Source organism: Ammospiza nelsoni, chromosome 17 (assembly GCF_027579445.1).
Source record: "Ammospiza nelsoni isolate bAmmNel1 chromosome 17, bAmmNel1.pri, whole genome shotgun sequence".
NCBI classification, from domain to species: Eukaryota; Metazoa; Chordata; class Aves; order Passeriformes; family Passerellidae; genus Ammospiza; species Ammospiza nelsoni.
This window is the reverse complement of record NC_080649.1, coordinates 9,570,245-9,592,445: the sequence shown is the minus strand read 5'-3', so window position 1 is coordinate 9,592,445 and position 22,201 is coordinate 9,570,245. Positions and strand designations below refer to the sequence as shown.

At 39.8% G+C, this 22,201-nt stretch overlaps 1 protein-coding gene across 1 annotated transcript; it reads right to left on the bottom strand.

Annotated features, from left to right (window-relative positions):
- Window positions 1-361: 361 nt before the first annotated feature.
- ERCC4 (ERCC excision repair 4, endonuclease catalytic subunit) lies at window positions 362-16,166 on the bottom strand. The gene is made up of 11 exons (XM_059484748.1): window positions 15,993-16,166; window positions 14,305-14,485; window positions 11,441-11,636; window positions 9,889-10,096; window positions 8,634-8,814; window positions 8,151-8,285; window positions 7,458-7,568; window positions 5,731-6,322; window positions 4,946-5,038; window positions 4,181-4,293; window positions 362-3,170 (listed from the first exon to the last, which is right to left on the bottom strand). Exons 1-11 carry the CDS (start codon window positions 16,164-16,166, stop codon window positions 2,437-2,439), a joined length of 2,718 nt encoding a protein of 905 aa, XP_059340731.1. The 3' UTR covers window positions 362-2,436.
- Between the last annotated feature and the right edge of the window lie 6,035 nt (window positions 16,167-22,201).

The following is a 22,201-nucleotide window of genomic DNA, read 5'->3' as shown; positions in this document are numbered from 1 at the left end:
TCAGCAATGACAAGATGTACAAATTCCATGACTGTTGGTCGAAGAGAGGGTTTTCATCATTCACCCAGCCCTGTGTGTGACTGCATTCAGGCAGAGCCTTGGGCTCTATAATTTCAGGTGTAAGTGGTTTCAGGACACAGGACCTCTCCCCCTTGGAGCACAGTCTGTACCTCCTGCCCCAGGAGGACACAGCTCTCACTGGCCATCACACCTAATGCAGTGAAATGCCAAAGCACAGGAACAATAATAACATGCAACAACATGTACTTGTGGCTGTTCTAGAGAAAAGGGGCAAACCCTGCATAGAGAAGGAAAAAGGAAAGTTCCACACCTATAATCAAAAGGCAATTTCATTAAAATGTTTAGCAAATAATTATTTAATTGCATGATGTAACTTTGATCTAGCACACAACACAAAGCTACAACTTTATCTCCCATTACTATCCCTTCATTTTCACCCCATACACATCAATGCAAAAACTCCAAACCTCACTGACAGCTGAGGCAGCATCTGTGAAAAACCCCAAAGCCACAGTTCATGGAGCACCCTAACCCCATTGCAGAGGCAATGTTTGTTCTCCAAGGCTGCTCAGCTGCCCTTTTCTCAATCAGGCTCCAAGGCCATGCACTCAGGGCACTTGGATCTTACTCTGATTTCCAGTTCTCTTAGCACCACTTTACAGCATTCTCAAACCTCTGCACATCTGACAATATTAGTTTGAATACACAAAAGTCAAAATGGAAAGACTTCTTCTCATACTAAATAAATTAGAATCTAGAGCAATAGAAACACAAAGATCTGGATTGTAAACCACACACTAAAAATATAAATGTTTGGGTATCAATACAGCCAAATGCAAAACAAGATAATGAACAAATTTTAATCTTATTATGGGTGTATTTAATACTAAAATTTGCATCTGCAGAAAAATGTTCCCTTGGAAATTTGTCATAGCTCAACCACAGATTAAAGTTAACAATTCATAATTCATACATAAAATGCACAATAAACATTTAACCTAAAAGTTCACAGTACTGTTTTTACCAAACCTGAACACAAAAAATATTTTCTTCTTTCACAAAGGAGATAATATTGGTCTGTTGTTCCCATTAGAATCATATAAATACATGTGCAAATCATAGATAAAGGTTTTGTAAATAACAAATGTAAATACATTAGCATGGAATAACACTGGACCAACCCTTTTGGCAATGGCAGTTTGTACACAGTTGTATCAAAGTTCAATGTAGAATGTATAATTTAACAATGCACATATTCACAAACATTTCCTTCTTTTATGCTACACAAAACACTAAAAGTATTATCTTGTAGGTGACAATGGCTTTACTGAGGTTATTGACAGACAGTTGATTTGGAACATAAAAATACAAGAGCAATAGGACACAAAAGAAGCCAATATTGGAAGAACTTTCAACACTTTTGGAAAACCTAGCTTGAAAATGACTGCATTATACAAGAGGAAATATTCTTTGGTATAAAGGAACAGTGCTGATGGTATACCCAGATTTTTCACTTTCAAGTGAAAGAGCTATCAAAATTGAGTAAAAAACAAAGCCTCTTAAAAGTGTAAGTAAGGCACGCTCAAAATTAAGTTGCTCTGTGGCACCACAGAATTTCTACTCAGTTAGACCAAAGGTCTAACTTTGGTCTAACTTGGTAAGCACTTTGAAAGCACTCTGTAAAATCCAGCAGGACAGAGCTGTACCGGCTTTGTAATGGTAAAAAGTGTAATTGCTAGTAGGGTAAGCAAGCAAAATGCAGAGCATAGCATACAAATGGATTTTACTGTGACAAAGGCTTATGGTCATGTTCTAAAATTCAGGATTCAGTCCCAGTATAGTCTAAATAAACTCCTGAGCAAAGACCACAATGTGTTTCAAATAACTTCATCACTGTCAATCAAAAAGTGGCAGTTGCCAGAGAGTGAGACATTAAAAATGGCAAAAGCAGTGTTGTATCATGCAGCAGGTCACCCAGACTAATCAAAACACAGCACATTTTTAGCTTGAACAAGACATCATAACTTTCACAAGAAAACACCTTTATCAGTTAGTCTTAGCACTTAATTCTTATGGTCTTGGTGAAAGTTAGTTAATTCAGTTAGAAATTTATTTCAGTTTTCTAACTGAAATTTCTAATTTCAGTTAGAAATTTAGTTAATTCAGTGATATTATAGAATTGGTTAAAGTGCTTTAAAAAGAATAAAAATAATTCATATTTCTCTATTAAAAATATTTTTTCCTCTTGAAACTTGCCTTTAGTAATAATTAACTCACATATTAAAACTGATGGAATAGCATGAGCAAGAAACAGCTGGTTATCTTAGGGGGGCATTTATTAAAATATTTCATGTATTTGCCAAAGTACTGTGCCAGAAAAGCTTATCTGTGCTGTGTGTTGAACAATCTCATGAGTCATTTTTTGCTTTTTCCTTTGGCTAGTGCCTCTGCATAGGTCAAGTGAATAAAGTCAAAGAGTTGTGTGGCATTGGCAGCATTACCCAAAATCTTGGCCAGCTCATCCTTGGACAGCGTCACCAGCTCTGCAATGCTTTTAACGTGGGTCATTAAGGCACGGCAGTTCTTTGCATTAACCCCTGGCATTTTCAGCAGGAAGTCCTGAGGCCCAGGGTTGTACTTGTCTGACTCGGGGAGAATTTCGGAGTCTGCGGTGACGGCCATCGCCGTTTCTGCGTCGGGTTGGGGATGGTTTTGTTTCAACTCTTCAAAGACTTCAGCAGTAGCGTGGGGAGAGGGACACCACAGGATTCGTAACTTTGGGAAGTGCAGTGTGAGAAGGGTCAGTTTAGAAGTAACGTCATTGCTGGAAATTTCTGGCTGTAAAGAGCCTCGTGGGATCAAGGAGAAGGGTTTGTTAGGATCAAACTCAATGAGGAGCACTGGCCGCTTGTAGTAGCGGCACATGGCCACGCACTGCGCGTACAGCCTGCCGTTGTTCAGGGACCCGATCAGATCGCTGATGCTCTTGCGCTCCACGCAGATGTCAGGGGTTAGAATATAATCCCCAACTTCCAAAGTCACGGGCTCGATGTCGATGCCACGGCGATGAATCAGGGATGGCAGCTCGCTACGGAATTCCCGCATATCCACGATTATGGTTTGCTGGACACCCTTCTGTTCCTGTCCACCTGAAGGGCAAAGTAAACACAGTTATCCCCATACATCCTGCTCTGGTGGTTTTCCTGTGTGCTGCCAAGGCTTCTGCAATGGATGGACTTCTCATCTTAAGTTATACCTCAAATTCAGCAGTACAATAAATACAGACTTCATTTGATTTTTAACTGTTTTACTTGCTTAAACATATACTGTAGTTTATGGAGCATGCTCTACAGCTTGATAGAACTACCATTCTGCTTGCTGAAAGCTTTGTATAGGTGACAATGAAATAGATTAAGCTGTAGATGAAAATTATTTAAATGGATCAGGGAAATCTTTAAAAGGCAAAACAAGATAATGAAGCTGATCCTTTTATTTCTAGCTCTTTCCCACAGAAATACAGCACTTTATTGTGGAAACTATGTGGTGCGCTCTACAGATCTCCAGGACATAAAGAGACTGCAGCACCAAGGCCACAAAAGATGTAATAGCAAAGATTAGAGAGCACGTGGCAAAGGAGAGCAGGATTACAGAAACAACAGTAAAGAAAAGCAGAGGCATAGCATACCTGTCAGAGGAAAAGAACAAAAATATGGTTGGAATTGCAACAAAATAAAAAGGACTACAAAGGAAGTGATCACACCCATAATGTGCAGTTGTTTACCCAGGCAGCATGTTTTGTCAAGATGAAAAGAAATCCCCATCATTTACTAGCTCAAGGACAACACCGCCTTTGACCATCTGTAGACTTCAGTTTCTATGTTTTAATTTCTCTTCCTACAAGTAGCACTAGACAGCCTCATAACCAAGAATCTGTCTAGGAACAATCCAAATGGTATCCATCTTAATGGTCAAATACTTCATTAACCTGTACTTTCAAAGGAAACCACAGTTCATTGTCACTAGGAAATAATGTTTCTTTAGCATGAAGCCAATGTACAATGTGTCTCTGCCCCAGACAGTTTGAGGGAGATTTAAGGTGCAATAGTTCAGGGATTTTTGGGAAGCTCTGGGCTGCAAGGCTGACCTAGGAGCTGCTCACCTGCTTTGCGTGTGTCAGCAGAGACAGAGGCAGGTCTGGCGTCTCTGAGGAGATCTAAGTTTGTTTCATCTCTTCCTTCTCTTTCTTCAGGAACAACCATGCTGGCCTTCTCTCTAAGGGACCACAAACAAACACACTAAAAACTGCAAATGCAGGAGTAAAGAAGATTGAAATACCCTTCATCCAGATGTAAAATTATATATAGTTTAATACTAAATGCAAGCCCGATCAGAAATGCAATTTTCTGAGTCTTTCTAGGTTTTTCCTTTTACAAAGGAACTAATGACTAGCAATAGCACTGTAACCCGTGAGAAGGCACTGTCAGTAAAAATACTGTCTTATACAGTCTAAGGAAATGTTTTGTTTCCCCAATTAACTTAGGTTATAAGAGCTTTAGAAATTATCTTACAAGAAATGTTAGCTGCAAAAACACAATTACACAAATGAACTTCATAGACAATTAGGAAAAAATTCAAGCAATGCTGATTAGCCTTTATGTTAATATTAAATCCTGCTAAAATTAATGAACAAAATACCAGGTGCTTTGAAAAGGAAAGTTTTGACTTTTTGGTGATTCTCAATAGGAAAGTAGTCTTTACATCTGACAAAGAATTGAATCAAAAGTTTATTTAAAGCCTTCACACAGTTAAGAACATCACTCTATTTAAAATGTTGGGGAATGACATGAATTAATATTGAATTACTTGAATTAGTATTGGGGAATTACATGAAACCCTAATTCTAAGGGCAGTTAAACTGTGTTACCGAATGAGTTTTTCGAAGGCCTCCTTCTCCTTCCTCAGAGCTGTGAGGTAGCGCTGCTCTTCTGTGGAGCCCCCATATATGAGGAAATAAACTCTGTAGGTATAGAAGAGAAAAAAAAAGAGGTCACAAAACTTGGTATTAAGTTTAAAAAATTCACCACCAGTAAATTTAAGGTTAGCAGCAGTAAATGCCTGACAAGTTAGTTAATCGCATAGTAAGTTTTCTATATGTGACATTTATTCATAAAACTGAGTTTTGAAATTTCCAGGTGTATTAAATACATATACATAATGTGGTGATCTTTCTGTCAGTTGCTATAACTGCAAACACTAATTTTCTTTACTGTGTTTCCTTTACTTGCTTCTCTGTTACAATTTCTGAATTACTGGTCTTCAGCATGATGAACATCAGGAAATGTGAAAATTAATTAAACCCAAGATGAATCCTTTTCTTTAAAAATCGTATCTTCAGAGATGGTTTAAAATGAGACTACACCACCTGAAAATGATCTACTGCCACTAAAATCATTGAAGCAGAGATCTTGGAATTGTTTCTTTTTTTTTAACAGATAGGCTTTTGCTGTTAAGGGACTAAATACCTGCTGGAAAGTAAAAAATATCTTTTGGTTACACCAGACATTCTGCTTTTGTTTAAACTTAAGGGCTCAACAGGAACTGGAAGGTAGCTAATGAAACTGAACAGCAGCATGTTCTGCATTGACTGCTGACAGTGCACTTCCAGTTTTTTCTTTTCAGACTAGAATTACCCTGGCCAAGCCAACTTGCCTCAAAGGCTTCCCAGGCCTGCTTGCCTTGTAGATTTCCAGCTGCCGAACAAAAGTGAGTTCTGCATCATACAGCACAACATATCTGGGTTCTACTTCGTGCAGCACCCGAGTGAGCGCGTAGGGATCCCCACAGCCCTGTAGCGGGTGGATAATTGTCAGTGGGTCCTTGAAGATCCCATAGTAACAATCTGAGGGCAAGCTGAAATCAAAATCTTCAGGAATGGTCTCTTCAGTGTTGCTTTCTTGGCTACCACTTAATTCTTTGTTGTCTTCCACCTCGACCTCCTCTCTCTTTTCCTCTTCAGTTTTCCCTATCATTTGGATTAGAGTCCGGTCTTGCTGCTTCTTCTGTTTATTTTGTTTTGAAGAAGCTGTCAGCTTGGCTTTTTTGGCTTGAGGCCCTGTGTCTGGTTTGGCATTTCCTTTGGACTTCGTGGCTTTTCTGTCGTTAATCCACACTTCTCCAGCTTTCTCGTCCTTTCCAAAGGTTTTGTTATAAAGTCTTGTTAGAAAAGCTTCTGCTCCAGTAATAATATACTCCCTGAGCTGTGCACAGGCTCGGTCATCACTGGCACAAATGAGCACTTGCCCTGCAGTCAAGAAACAATACCATGTTTACAGCCTGTAATGCTGTGCTTCTTATCCAGCTAAAGCACCTCCCGAGCCAATGGTTTGCACTGATCCAAGCCCTGTGCCTGCCAAATGCCTTCACATACGGCTGCCACAGTTGCTCTGAACTTTGAGAGAATTTAAATCACATGGCTTTTTGTACCAAATAAAATTAGAGTAGATTAATGGAAGTTCAACATTCCTTTTTCTTAAAATATCTAAATTCATAAAGTTTTCCTTCTGACCACTGAAAATGAGGCAGATACAGTGCATGTTGAAACATACTTGAACAACTATTCATTTTTAAGATGTGGAATAAGAGAGAACTTAATTTAGACCATTCTAATTTGTCAGCTGTGTTCGAGAATCTACAAAACACATGTTTCACACAGTATTATTGACATTGGTGAATAACAATTCTCTGCAAGCTGACTCAGATAAACTCCTACAACACTAGGAGAGAGAGCCAGTTCTTACCCAGAGTCAGAACACTGTGGGTGGGAGAAAAGAGCACTTTTTTACCCTTACTATTTCCTAAAATAAAACTTGCTGAATTTTAAGGGAATGAAAAGCCCTAAATTAGGAAAGGCAGCAAAGCAGTTAGACTCTCTTCCCTGCCTGCTAATTTCTACCTCATTTATATGCAAACCATGCAAAGCAAATTTTCAGGTGCATAAGAAGAATGTGCAAGTCAGAAAGGGTGTAAGACAGAATCCCTATTTTTGTTCTGAACCCAAACTTCAGAAATGAGTGAATGGCACCTTAATCATTATAAATCTCCATATCTGTTTTATTTGGCTTGGAACTAAGGTATCAGTACACTTCTGAAATGTAACCTAAAATGTTTTTTCAGAATAATGCAGGTTCTTTCCTAAAAAGTATTGCACTGTAGGAACAGCATTTCTCTTTTAGAGCAAGACCTAATAAAAGTTTAATTTTACATAGTTTATGTACATAATGTACAGAAATTCCTCATCTTGAGGCCACAAATTACTAAATTTAAACCAGCTCTTTGATAAAACTACAGAAAAGGGTTAGTTCCTTCTCTCCAAGGTCAAGTAGAAGTACAAACCAGCAGGATTCATGGAAAACTTGCAGGGTTTCATATTCTCTCACCTGGACCGCCAAGGTTGTCACTGTTCTTATTCTCATTTTCAATCTCTTTCAGTACTTCTCTCAAAGCTTCCCATTTTGGGTTACTTTCTAGAACCAATTCCCTTTTCAGTTCTGAAAGAAAGTAAGATTGAACATAGCAGCTCTTGCAGGCAAAATATCCTTCAGACTTTAAAGCAGTGGTTAGATGTCATTAGTGTGATGGTTGTTGGCACATATGATATTCAACAGCCTACATATGCAACTTGTTATGCTAATCAGGTGGAGAACACTCTTAAATTTAAAAATGGAGATAAATGCTTTTGTGAAGCAAAACACTGAAGTATTCACTCATTCTTCAATTCTGAAACTCCTGAATATATTTTTTTAATAAAAGCAACCACAGCCTCCTACTCTTTCACATAAGATAATAAAGATGAAGCTAAACATCAATGTAATGCAAGAACAATTTCACAAAAGCTCTTCCAGTGATCAGCTGAGCAAGCTGAGGAGAATCCCTACGTCGTGACTCTTTTACGTTGTTGATCATATGCTTTTGGAACTAAGATTATATCTCAATTTATCCCAGCTAACAGACTGACATCCTGAGCTGTGGAAGTTCATGCAGGGAACCAGAGTACAAGTAATAATATGCAAAGCACTTGGAATCGTGTGACACTCTTAAACTTAAAATTAGAAATTAGGAATGATCAGTACCATTTTCCTTCTTTACATCACGTTTTTCAGAGCCTGAGCCTTTGCCTTTCTGATTCAGTTTCTCATCTGCAATGCGATAAACTCGAGCTCGAGCATTCACAAACATTGAAGTGCTGGAGTCAAGGAACAGCCAGCCTGGGGAGGAAATGAGAAGGAAGCAGTAGTAGTTTGACATCTGCAATGTTTATGTCTTCCAACCCTCTGCAATAAAAGCCCCAGATCTTCAGCTGGAATACCTGCCCTACCTGCTTGCTGTGTAATCACCAGCTTAATAAATGACAAAAATGTGATGCAAATCTCACTCTGTTAAGTAACAGCAGTTAAGTGGGAAGATGAAAGAATTATCTGTCAATAAAAACCTACGTCCTTATGGCTGGTTGTGTAAAACCTAATTAGGTACCTTCATATGTTTGGGAATGATAATTAAAAACATCAACACTGCACCGTTTCATGCATTAACTTGTATGGTTATTCCATGTTTACCTGAATTCTCACCAAAAGCTTTTTCACTTGCTTTCAGTGACTCCAGGAGATTAAGGAAAGTGACACAATCATACTGGGTTAGATACAGTAGCAAAGTACGTAGGATCTTCAGATCCTGCACCAAAGACTTTGTCTTAGCTCCGAGCTGATGCCAGAGAGGATCTAAATAGTGGCGGATTGTCTGGAAATTAAAATTGGAAAGTTTGGAGTGTCAAACATACAGTATTGCATTATAGCTTCTAACAAGCTGAGAATCCATTTTAACTTTACAGGCTCTGGTTTCCCAAAGTTATTACAGATACCAAAATAAATATGTACTGGTGAGATATTTGTTTTGATATAAGTTACTATATTTTAGCAAAGTTAACATAATATAGATGTCTTTATGAAACGCATTTCAGCAATTAGCATATATAATTTAATGCTTTCAGTAAACTTCTTCCTCTCCATCTAATAACAAAATACTGGTAAAATTATAAAAAAACACCCTTATTTTACTGGTACTGGCCTGTTGTATTTAGTATCTAATGTCCTTTACTTAGGTACAGAAAAAACCATTATAATGTCATTTAGTTTCTAAAATCAAGATAGGTACCATGAAGATGTGCAACTTATAGAGCCCAAGAAAGAACCTTCAAATATTCAAAGTTCAGAAGGCCTTCCATCCAGATTAAATCAGTTAACCAATAACTGTATTGCACTATGACAGTTGATTTCACCCTAACAAAAGCATATGTGTGCCACACATTGCAGATCTGTCAAAAATAACAGTGAACCCAAAGTTATTGACATACATAATGATTAAAGATACAGCAGATGCATGCATGTACATATTGTCTAGTACACACAGTGCTTCTCCTACTAGAGAAAAAAAACACAAGCCAGAAATTCAGAAGGAAAAAGGGAGTATGTGTATGGCAATTACTGATACTTATCTACAAAGTGTTCTGAGCTGAAGTTGCAGCTATCTTTTTAATAACAGCAGCAACGATTATTATAACCATGAACTGGGATGTTCTTAACTCTTGGGACTTTGGAAATGAAGGAAGAACAGTAACACCAATACATCAAAAACCCTACTGACAACTGTCACATCACCACTCCATCCCCTTGTCCCAGTAATAAACATGTCATGGGAGAACACTCAGCTGCTGCTGGTTATTTATTTTGCAAATAACATTTCTGTCTGCATGGCAGGCACTTTGGAGATCTATAGCCCATTATTTAGACACTGCAGAACAATCAAAATTGTTACCTTGTCAAAAGGTTTAGCAATAGCATTCTCTAAAGATAGATCTTCTACTTCAAGAGCTGGGTTGTAACGTTTCAGTTCCTTCAGACATGCATTCAGAATGTCCAGGATTGCAGTCTGGATGGCAAGCATAGCAGGGGTCATGGCCACGTGGATTTCCACCACTTCAGGTTTATGCTTCTCTAAAAACGAGTGCACTGCTATGTGAAATCTAAGAGAAAAACAGCTTCTTAAGATTTACATGGGTAGTTTTATTTGACTTAGAATTACTCAAAAGTTTATACAAACTACAATTACAATTATTTAAAATGTAAACAACTAAGTTATTCCAAAATCAGTTTCTACTGATGTGAAGACTGCAATCTTATGAACAGCCTTGGAAAACCATCTGTTCCACAATTATGACTGTAGTCATTCTAGTCATGTGAGCCTACAGTGCTGGTGAATGATCCACGGAAAATTACTGCACTGGATTCTGCATCATCATCACACATAACAAATATTAAAACAAACCTAAAAAATCATATAAGGGAGAAACTGGAAGGGGTTCGTAAATTCTGTGAAATCACACAGCTGCACCAGCAGATTTTACGATGTTCCAGCTGGCAATGCCAACCTGCAGGTCCTTGTTGGAAGCCTGTCCTTGGAGCCACTCCAGTTGCACAGATCCAGAGATGCCACCTGACTGCTCCTGACAGGAGGAGGCTCAGGGAGCCCCATGGCTGCTGACCTCTGCAACTCCACATTTCCCTTACTGCAGCCTGCAGCCCCAGGTCTTTTCATGGAAGTCAAGGAAGGAAATCTAGAGAGTTTCTACTCAACCTTTCCTACTCGAGGTATGTCCACTTTTACTTCCCTGGGATACTGCAAGACTCTTCAGGAATTTACAATGCAGAGGAGCCAGTCATTAAGAAGGAGTGAAACACATTCCAGCCTGGACTAACAGAACAAATGGGCAGAGCCCCTGCCCAGGGCAAAAGCACTGACTGGGTCATCAGTGTTCATTCCATTTGTGGATCTTCCTGGAAGACTCCGTGCATGCTACATTTTGGCAATTCGTTTTTTAACAGTCATCAAGAAATGTTCTTCATACACAGCATAGGTGTGTAAAAAAATTAAAATAATTTGACATGCAGAAAGAGATGCATGGAGTTTCATAACAGTTGGAAACAAACACGTCCATGAATAGCAGAACTGAGAGACTGTTTTCCTGTCATTTCATGGCTTAAGTACTCTTGTTTAGTAAGAGAAGTTTTTCTTAAACTGTTAAGAATGTCACTTTTTGCTGCAATTTCTGCTGACTAACAGGAGAGCTCTGCCATAAGGTTCATTCCTATAATACAGTCAATTGAAGTCCATTTTCAAAAACACTCTCAGAAATTTAGCATCTTTAAGACTATTTCTGTCAAAAACTGAAAAGGTTTTGTTTGGGAAAGAGGAGGCAAGACAGATTAGCAGTGTGACTGCACACACCTCGTTTTCTTAGAAACCCACTGTAACATCTTTCATCTTTCCTTTAAGAGTAAATGTCCAGTGAAGTAAAGAAGTGCCTCACCTTGGCCACAGATAAAGCTTCCCAACAAAAAGATTCTTCATCACTCTTTCCACTTGACAAAAGCCAGTGTTAAATGCAACTGCATTATCTGTAAAAGCTTTAATGAAGCCTTGCTTGTTCTTCTGGCGATAAAGTCGCAAGATGAATGCCTCCTGACAGGACTCAATGATTCTGTGTGCTTTGTACACCAAAATGCCTGGCAAGAGAAAAAAATAATCAAGTTAAAAAAAAAATATAGAAAGGTCCAAGTTTGTACAGATTTTTCCTCACAACTGTCTTATTCTTCTACTGTTGTTTAAATACAGGAATTTAAGTCTTCTAAAATGAACAAATTTTCTGGGGTTGAAACAAGTGACTCCTCAGTTTCAGTACCATGGAATTGCCAAATAACAGAACTGGGTTAATAATGCATCTTTAACAGGAAAAAAAAAAGCTTGTGAATTAGTGGCAGGACTTACTAGCTAGGAAAATTCTCTACTCCTGAGGCACAACCTGAACTTGAGTCCTTTAAAAGCAGGAAAAGCAGATGCATGACATAACACATTGTTACAACAAAGCAAGTTTCATGTGTTCGAGATAGTGAACACATGTGATAGTTGAATTCTTTTGTTTAGAGAAATTCTGGAATTACAGACTTGTCAAGTAACTTTAGTTGGCAACAGTTCAAGTGTTTACATAATAAAAAAACTTCTGAAAACGTTTATTTTGCTTTACCTTCCCATATTCACACTCAAGGACAGTAAGTATCAAATATATGAGTACACCACCAGTTTTCTTCATGGCTATAGGTGCAGTAGGAATAAAAGACTTATCAAGCACATTTCAATAAGGACAAATGAAACAAGAGTTTAATTTAATTACGTGTTTGAGGCAAACATTTCTGGAGTTCACAGTTCACTCAGCCAAGACCTGCTAAACCAAGGCTTGTTTTTTCTCATGCTAATCATGTTAAACAGCACATTGCATTATTTTCTCTCTCCCCCTACTGAATTCAGGCCTATGTGGTATCTGTTCCAGGGGAATCATAAATGCCTTTCTAAAGTGGAAGCAAAGGACATCAAACACCACAGGTTTTACCTTGTGCCTACATAAGCTAATAAAGTTACAGAGCATTTCATTTCTGTAACAAGTCTCCTCAACTCAGCACACAGGCATTGGTTTTAATATGCCTTTGCTTGCTAAATGAAAAAGCATCCAGAAAATACAACTGCTCACCATTCATAATTAAGTCCTGAAATAATCCACTACAAGGTATTTTTCTATCTAGAATTTGTTAAATCTGTCCTATAAAGCAAATTTTTCAGTACATAATAATGATCATCTCTGAACACCTTCCAAATTTTTCAAGATGTGACCGCAGATGGACACGACAGGAAAGACAGAATTTCTAACAGGTCAGTAAGACTGTGTTTATTGTAATACCTTCCTGCTTTTAGTCAACATACATCTGCTTATGCAGGGAGTTCACATCTGCTCTGTAAGCCTTGGTAGAAACAACTTGCCACTTTTTACTACAGCAACTTGCATCAGTTTCACTGTGCTGTCAAGTACATCATTTCTACTAAGCTAAAACCACCAGGAATAATTCTGCTTCACTGCAGGGATCATTTCTTATTTTCTTTAGCTGGATTTATGAGTTCATCAGATGTTAATTCACATTGATTTTACAAACAACATTTTTAACACCTAGAAAGGCTTTTGCTGTTATCTCCTCATGAAACACTACTACAAGATTTTGCTGTACCATCTCATACATAGACAAGGCACACAGAGCCAGGTGTTGGGAGGCTGGGAATGAAGCCAGCAGTCGATTGCAGCTGCTCTCACACCGACCTCTGGTGGCAATGCAAAACCTGTCACAGCTCTGTGGTACTAAAGGACAGCACCAGTTTTAAAACTTTACAGTATTTCTTCTTTTCATCTTTCTTTTTTCTTCTTCTTCTTTGGTAGGGTAGAGAGGACAGAGTCAAGAGAAATAGAGAAATTAGCACAGGTTGCCCATAAAATCTATTCACTTCTTTTGAACTTAGAAATCTGGTGTTCTTCGATTCCAGCATAAAAGTGTTCAAAATGTTTTACAGTAGAACTTGCTGTAGCTTGACTAAAAGGAAGGAGGTACAGCTTCTGAAGCAGAAAATCACATTCTTCTAAGCATATAATATTCAGCTATGTTTAATCATTAAGATGTTAACACTTAGAAAACAGTAAAATATTCTTAAATCCCTGGCTCTCTTTTTCCAGCTCTCCAGGCTGTAACAGGGTTTCCAGGAACATAAAAACAAGAGTGGCTGGGGGAGAAGGGGAACAGAACATGAGAAGAGAAGGGTAACTCTCACATCTTCCATGTATAGCTTCTATATAACTACAAAAAAAGGTTGCAAGTTATTCTCCAAATCTTTACAATTACAGTAACAGCATTACTTCAAAATACTAGTATTTGCATAGCATCCAAGGCTGTCAACACAAAGGTATTTTTTTATGATAAGTCATCAGGAGTAATTTGTTAATGCAAAAATACAGGTAGTGTGCATGGCTCATAAAGCATGACATCTAAAATCTGTTTTAATGATAGGCCAGTGTCCAATGGACCCCAGGACACTATTTCATCAAGTGCAATCAATTATTCCTCTTTGAAAGCCTTTTTAAAGTGTATGATTAAATAAATCAAATGAGTTGAGAGGGGAAAAAAAGGAACAAAAGAACTACATATTTGCTTCTTTCACCTCAGTCTTGGTGGGGGAAAAAAAAAAAGGAATAACTTCGACCTCAATATCTGTTAGCAGAATTCTTCATATAGAATTTTTTTTTAAGCTTTGTGTATTTTCAAACAGAACACTCTTACCTTTATTTCATTAAGCTCTTACCAGTAATGAGATTGGCAGGGATTCTGTCAGTAAGGAAATCCACCACAAGGATCCGACTGGTTGCAAAGATGACTCCTCCTTGTGTATAAAATTCATATCGAGTATTATTTGCAATTTCATTGGTAACACGGCGAGGGAGATGAACAACTCCATCTGACCTCAGCTGATCAATAAAATACTCCTAAACCAAACACAATGAAAACACAAGACATTATTGTGGTATCCAGAGAAAGGGATCCATGAAGCACCTTTGTTTCACTCTGGTAATTTAAATACTCTGGTAATTTTGAGGAGCTGTCAAAGACAAAACATGACAGTATAACATACTAGAATAAGTCAGAATAATTATGATTTTTTTCTTCTTTGACATACTTTCTTCAGTTTCAAACTCATCTAGGTGATTAAAAAAATCTACATAGTCAATAGTAACTGGACAGTACTTACATAAAAATGAGCAACTGACACTTCAAGGAGCTTACATTTTCTTATATTTCAATATCTCATTTTCAGAGAAAATGCAATTATAATACTGCCTTAAGAACAGAGAATTGGGAAGAGATCATCTTTTAGTGCCATCACCTATAGTCATGACTACAGCAGGCAGATCATATACATCAAGCTCAATCTTATAAACTACAGCTTTGATCTTTATCCACCTATGGTTGCTATAAAAGGTTCCCGAAGACCTCCCCTTCCTGATGCCTGGTTCCAGAGGAAAAAGAGCAGCTTTTTTTTGTACAATTAGGGACAAACCCATCAAGTGTGACAAGCATGTTTCATCCCTTTCTCCTTACTGGTTACTTATGTTATGTACTTGTTTTAGGTCATTAGTGTTACTAGGACTTCATTGTGCTGCAGGAATAGAAATCCAACTGCTGCAATCCTGAATGTGCGTGGTTCGACAGCTTCCCCAGGACCTGGGGGTGGACAACAAGCTGTCCCTGAGCCAGCAGTGCCTTGTGGCCAAGAAGTCCTGGAAGATCCTGGGGTGCATCAGGAAGAGCATTGCCAGCAGGTCAGGGAGGTGACCCTGCCCCTCTGCTCAATGGCGTGCTGGGACCAGTTCTGGGCACCTCAGGACAAAAGGGACAGGGAGCTGCGGGAGCAGAGGGTGACAAAGAGAATGAGGGGACTGGAGCCTCTCTCTTGTGAGGAAAGGCTGAAGGAGCTGGGGCTGCTCAGCCTCCAGAGGAGATGGCTCAGAGGAGCCCTCAGCAGTGCCTGTCAGTGTGAGCGGGGAGGGCTCAGAGCAGGGACCGGGCTCTGCTCCCCGGCCCAGCAATGGCACAGCAGGAACGGGCAGGAGCTGATGCCCGGGCAGTTCCACCTGAGCACCAGGAAGAACTTCCCTGAGAGTGCCCGAGCCCTGGGACAGATTGTCCAGAGAGGCTGGGGAGTCTCCCTCGCTGCAGATATTCCAGACCCATCTGGACACAATCCTGTGCTGTGCGCTCTGGAACGACCCTGCCTGAGCAGGGAAGCGGCACCAGATGAGCACTGTGCTCCCGACCAGCCTGACCCGTTCCGTGGTTCTGTGCCGGGGTCGGTGCACAGCGCCCGGCCCGCGCCCGCGCTGCCCTCACCGGAGCCCGCACACCCTCCCGCCAGCCCGGGGAGCCGCCGGCCGTCCCCGGGCCGCGCCCGCCGCGCCGGGAGAGGAAGGGGCGGGAGCTGGCAGCTGCCCTCACCTCCTCGGCGGGGCTGGTGTTGAGCACGAGCACCAGGCTGGCGGGCTCGCAGTAGAGGCGCAGGAAGCGCAGCAGCAGGCGGTCGATGCCGAGCCCGCGGGCGCACACGACGAGCCCGTCGCGGTGGAAGAGCTCCAGGAAGATCTGGCTCTCGTGCTCCAGCAGCGCCGCCATCGCGGCACCGCTCCCGCGCACGCGCGTGCGCGCGCTCAGTGACAGCGCCTCCTGCCGGCCCCGCGCGCGGTCCTCCAGGACGGACGGGCTCCCGAGGCGCGCGGGAGTCCTGAGGCGCGCGGGCAGGAGGGTCCCTCAGGGAAATGTCCGTCCCCTCACGGATCCCACAGCGGGCGGGGACGGGACCCCACACACGGGCTCCCACTGCGGCCAGATAAGCCTCCGCTTCTCCTCGTGCGGAGAGTGTGTGCCGAGTGGAAATGCGAGGTAGCCGGTCCTCTCCAATAATTTTGTGTTTGGGTTAGATACGAGGAAAAGGTTTATCATCCATAGGGTGGGCGCTGAACAGGGCCCTCAGGGCAGTGGGCACGGCCCCAAGGCTGACAGTGCTTCAGGAGCATTTGGACACCGCTCTCAGGCACGGGGCGGGATTGTTGGAGTGTCCTGTGCAGGGCCAGGATCGATGGTTCTTGTGGGTCCTTCCTACTCAGAATATTCTGTGATTCCATTATTCTTTACTGGGTTCTTTTAAGCACCAAACGCAAACTCTCCTGAGCACTCCTCTCACAAGGCATCGGCCCCTCGCCGTTTCCGTGGTGCCCGCCCCGGTCAGTGCGCACGATGCAGTTTGTGTGCAGAGGGTGAAGGCGCTCCTCAGAGCTGCTTTCAGAAACAGCTGGACATGCGGGGCACTCCTCACACTTCCCCTGCCATTCACCGAGCATCATGGAATCACAGAAGGGTTTGGGGTGGAAAGGACCCTCACATCTCCCAGTTCCACGCCCTGCCGTGGCACGGACGCCTCCCCGTGGCCCAGGCTGCTCAGAGCCCCCGGGGTGGCCTCGGTTCACGATCTCGCCCTGGAAAGGGAAGGAGAAGCTGCCGGCTTTGTGTGCAGGGCTGGGGGGCTCCTTCCATCCCGGGAACCTGCGCTAAATGCTCCCATCACTCCTATTTACTCCGGTTATGTCTGTCAATAATCCCTGCTTTGGGTAAAATGCCGTTATCAGGCGTTGAGCCAACGGTCAAATATATTCAAATAAACACTTTCAGTTCTTTGTTTCACGCTGTCACCTGTGGGCAGCTGCAGTGAGGGTTCCTTTGGGTTTCTGTGTTTTTCTAATGAGGGAAAATAAAGCACATGCTGCCAATGTGTTCCTTTACTGCACACCGGTTCCAGTCAGCGCAGTTAATGAAGGAACACTTTGTAAAGCATTATTTGTAAATTTTCCACACAGTCAGAATTATGCTAAAGAACATTTTAAATTAATGTAGGAAAAATGCAGATTCTTTACAATGTATGTCTTTGTATTTTAGAATGCAGTACAGGTCCTCAGGGCAAAGTAGAGAACAAGTCTTTAAAAACTGGCAAAGATTAATAAAATATGGGGACGGGTCTTGATTTTTCTCATGCATGTTTCATGTTTATGAAATTTTATGCTGATTTCTAAACCATTTTTTCTTTGCAAGTTGGATCACACTGCTAACTGTTGTGGCAAATACCATGCTGTGATTCTCATTTTTATCTGGCTGCCAACAAGCTCTCTGATGTTTGCATTTAAAACTTATTTAAGACCATAAAAATGTCAGAAAAACAGTTTTGGGGTTTTTTTGGACAACTTTTTATTTTTGTGGACTGCAGGTCATTTAATTGAACAAAACAAAGGCACATTAACACAATGATTACATTAACATGTATTGCTGGTTTTGAATACTGTATGGGAAACTGAAGCCCAATAAAGTTACTTCTTTGAGGAATTTCAATATTCAGAATTGTCCATATAATTCAGGATTCAGCCATTTCCTTGCTCTACTGTTTCCTACAGGATAGACAGAGTGTTTCCTAATGGTCCAGATAAAATATTTCAGGCATCCCTGTATCACAATTTTATTTTTACTCAATATATTTTTATATACTTTTACTTGGGCCAAATGTTGTATCAATGTAAAGCTGTTGTGAGATGTCCTTCTCGTGGGTACATATTTGTTAGCCAGTAGAGGGCTGTCATTTCTTACCTTTGGAGACCAGAATTTTGGCCTAAATCTTGCAATTTATTTTTGTGCAGTTTTTATTTGTAAAACACTAGATTAATATTGAAAAAAATTCATAAAAATACAAGAAATAACCTGAATAAGAACAAGATAAATAAAATTTGTCTAAGAATTATTCATTTAATTTTAAATTTGGGAATAATAGGCTGGGAGAATGTTATTCAGGGGAGTGCATGAACACATTTCTATATCCAACAATCAAGGTTTGTTTTTCATTTTAAACATGTTTTTAATGTAACTTTCGGAGTTTCATTCCATATAAAATAGTAAGCACACAAATGATAAGTTACTTTCAAACTGATAGATGATGTGAGATGATCAGTGCAGCCCATTATCAGCATCCCAAGGAAGACATTTACTTGTGTATTTTTAAAATGCATGAACAGATCTATTTATTTTATCATATCAACACTAAATGCAAGCCAGGTTAATTGCCTGCTAGTGCAATAGAACAAATCCCTGCAGAGGGGATCAGTGTTTGGCTCACTCCTTGTTATTTGGAGCAGCAATGTTAATGTTAGTCTTTATGTTACACTTTTGACAACTAATTTGTTTTTAAATTTTAATGTTTACAAGTTTTTTCTCATTACTGTGAAAGAGGAAAATGCTAAAATCATGACTAAGTGATTAATCTGCTCTCTTGGGTAATGACAACAGTCTTGGCTGAAGACAGTAACAGATCTTTTGTGCCATAATTATAAACTTTTATTACTGGTCATGTAAAGAGCTGAAGAGGACTCCCTGTGAGAAGAAAAACAACATTTAAATAACTTCTATAAAAAACATGGTGAGATTGCCAACTTTGTGGATTTTTTGTGTCTATGGTTTGCTTTGTTGTTTGGATTTAGAAATATTAGTATTTGTCTTTTGTTTAGATATACATTGGAAATTGAAAAAATTGTGTTTTATAATCTGGAAATTGATTAGGACCTGTGTTTCAGCCACATTTATTCATATTCTCAGAACAGGCAGTTTAGAGGGGGGCACTTTCTGTGATCTGTAATTGGCTGAAATTGATTTTTCTCCATCAGTCTACATAGAGAACATTCTTTATAAGCTAAAAAATATTACCCCTATAAAAGAAAACCTAATTATTCTTTTTCAACGAGGCTATTGTAAAAATGAAATGTGACATGGTTTTGCTGGGTAAAGAATGAACTGCAATAAAAGCACTGATATTTGGGCTCTGGTCTGATGGATAGGGAGCATCAGTGAGGGAAGGGTGAGTTCTCATCCTGCCCTGACACCCTGGAATTACCAACCCCCCTTTTTTCCCTTAGGTGTAATTGCCACACAAGTCACAGCAAGTGTCTTCAGTATCATTTAAGTAAACTCTGAATTAGACTTAAGCAGCTGTCAATGTTTTCCACAGGATGTTTTTGTTTTTTTCTCCACAATACAAAGCTAAGTTTAAAACTTCAAAGATACATACGTATAGTTTGTACTTCAGTATCCTGAACAACCTCAATTTTGACTTTCCCCCCCCCTCTTTCTGCATCTTATATGAATAATAGATGTGGTGACTGTGTAGACTATCCTACTTAATAATTTCTAGATGCAAAAGTCATGAAATGCAAAGAGTTTTCTTTATTGTAGCAATATACAGAAATATCAGATAGAGGAAACATTTTAATACATTCCATGTGTTCAAGTCTCTCACATTTCTGAGGGCCATGGGCATATTCACTCAGTGATGTTTAGGTGCTCATTTAATAGAAGTAATTTTACAAAAAGCCTCTTTAGGAGCAGTTGATGGTGCAATGGGGAACACTTGCAGCATTGTGGCCAGTGCAGAGTTGTTGTGTGGTAGTGGCAATGCAAATCTGCTTTTTTCAATTTTAGTTGAAAATTTTGTATTTTCTGATCCCAAATGAAAAAAAATATTGATGACTATAGAATGTTATGTATGTTATTAGAAGTGTCAATGTTCCTGCCACTTTTAATACATTAGTTTGATAACTCTGGTGATATCCCAATGGTTGATTTTAGAGAAGCCAAATTAATGTTCTTGCTATATTGGTGCTACATTGCTTTATGTTTTATGAACAAAAGGGGGTTTTATTTAACTAATTTTTAGAACCAAACATTGTTTTGGCTTGTGAACAAGTGTTTGTGTGTAGCTGATTGTGTAACTTGCTGTAAATTTTGGTCACTCTTTTTTCTGAAAGCCCAGGGTGTGATTTGTGGTTGGATAAATCCACCTTTGTGACTGACAACAGCTTTCATGGAAAGGCTGTGACCACATGACAGGATGGTCTGCAAGGGTCACATCCTGCCTGTCCACATTTATGTAAAAAAATGTTGGTGGTTTAGTGCTGAAACAAATGGCATTAGAGGAGAAATAGTTCTTGTTTGCCTTCTGATTATCAGAATCATGTTAGCACAAATTTGCATCCCGTGCTTCTCCTGACAAAATGGAGTTGTTTGCTCCCATCTAACTGATTGTAGCATAGAAAATGGGTGTTTATAGATTTTTTTTTTGTGGGAAGTTGGTTGCTTTCTATGGCTTAGAAGACCCTAATTAAAAAAAAATGTGGGAAAGACAAGATTCAGATGATCATAAACCCAAACCCTAATTACACAAATACCATTTATGGGCAGCTGTGTGGAATTTTCAAACAAAGTAACTTTTTAAAAAGCAGAAGTTGTTGCTTATGAACAACAAGAATAATGATTTATTACTGTAAGCCTTTATAAATGAAAGTGTTTGTGGAATTTTACTTTTTGAGGTTGTAATGGAAGGGGATGTCCCTGAAGACAGCAAAAGGAGTGTTAGTGGTGCAGGTGCAGTGCTCTTCTGCAGCAATATTTGAGCTGGTTGTCTTTCTGGGAATGATGTCCCTAGGGAGAATCAAGGCTGGCACATCAGCAGTGATGACTTTTGGACAGAATTTGGAGTGGTTAGATATTTGCATCTTGCATTGTCTGATTTTATTCAGAACACAGATTTGAGAACTGGTGTGATGAAACTCAGAAAGAGCTGTTGGGGTTGATGAGGAAGAGTAGGGAGATAACCTCTGGTGTATCAGCAGGTAAGCTGCTGCAAGGAAAGGAAATGAAGTGTTGGAAATATTCTGACCTATCCATTAACAGGTTAGTGTAGTACAGACACAGCCAAATAAATTGAGAATATTTCATATACAGAAATGAAAGCAAGGCATAATATTCTTATAATGATAATATTCTTATAATAAACAATATTCTAAAATAATTTGATTTTTTTAGTCTAAGATTAGTAGCTTCTTATTTTACCCACCTTAATTTAGGTGGGTAAACCATTAAAGCAAATTGCTGTCATTGATGGTCTCTGAATCCATGACCCCATTACCCTCTTTGACCCTATTATCAGTCTCCTTGGAGCTTGAAAAAATTGCCATTGCTTGAATGGAGTTCCATGTTTTCAGGCTTCCTAAATTTTCTAGCCATAACATTAGGATTCCTTCTAGGCTAAAGAAACTGTATCCCTGTATTTTGGAACACCTGTAACGATGCTGCCAGCCCTGAGTGCTGCTTCAGCTGCAATTTGGGAAGCCTGGGCAGAAATCAATCTCAAAGTGCTCATCCACAGAGATGTGCTGCAAAGGAACCTGGAGGATGGGAGGCCATGAAAGCTTTTCCTATGCACTGGTTTAATTTTCTCTTGAATCTTGAACTTTGAATTCTTAGGCAGTGTTACACTTTGCTTTGCTGTCAGTTTATCATGATTTGCCTCTGATGCTCTGAAGCAAGACTATTACTAGATATGGTTTCCATAGCAATTACAACTGTCTCAATATGCTTGGAACTGCTTTCTCATTGTTTCCATTTTTTCCAAGGATTTTTATTTACCAGATGAATGGTGCAAGGTGACTTTATAAGAGAGCTGCAAAGGGCATTTGTTGAGTGCTTTTGGGAAAGGGACCAGCCATCTTAGCCATTTGTCAAAACCACAGTGAATAATTTGGCAATTAAAAAACTACCTCTATTATCTCCCCACATCTGTA

Excerpts from the sequence above, each read along its gene's own strand:
- ERCC4 (XM_059484748.1), bottom strand. The coding sequence starts at position 16,166 with ATGGCGGCGCTGCTGGAGCACGAGAGCCAGATCTTCCTGGAGCTCTTC. Across the intron at positions 14,486-15,992 it reads ACACCAGCCCCGCCGAGGAG|GAGTATTTTATTGATCAGCT; the intron begins GTGAGGGCAGCT and ends TGTTTGGTTTAG. Across the intron at positions 7,569-8,150 it reads TGATGTAAAGAAGGAAAATG|AACTGAAAAGGGAATTGGTT; the intron begins GTACTGATCATT and ends ACTTTCTTTCAG.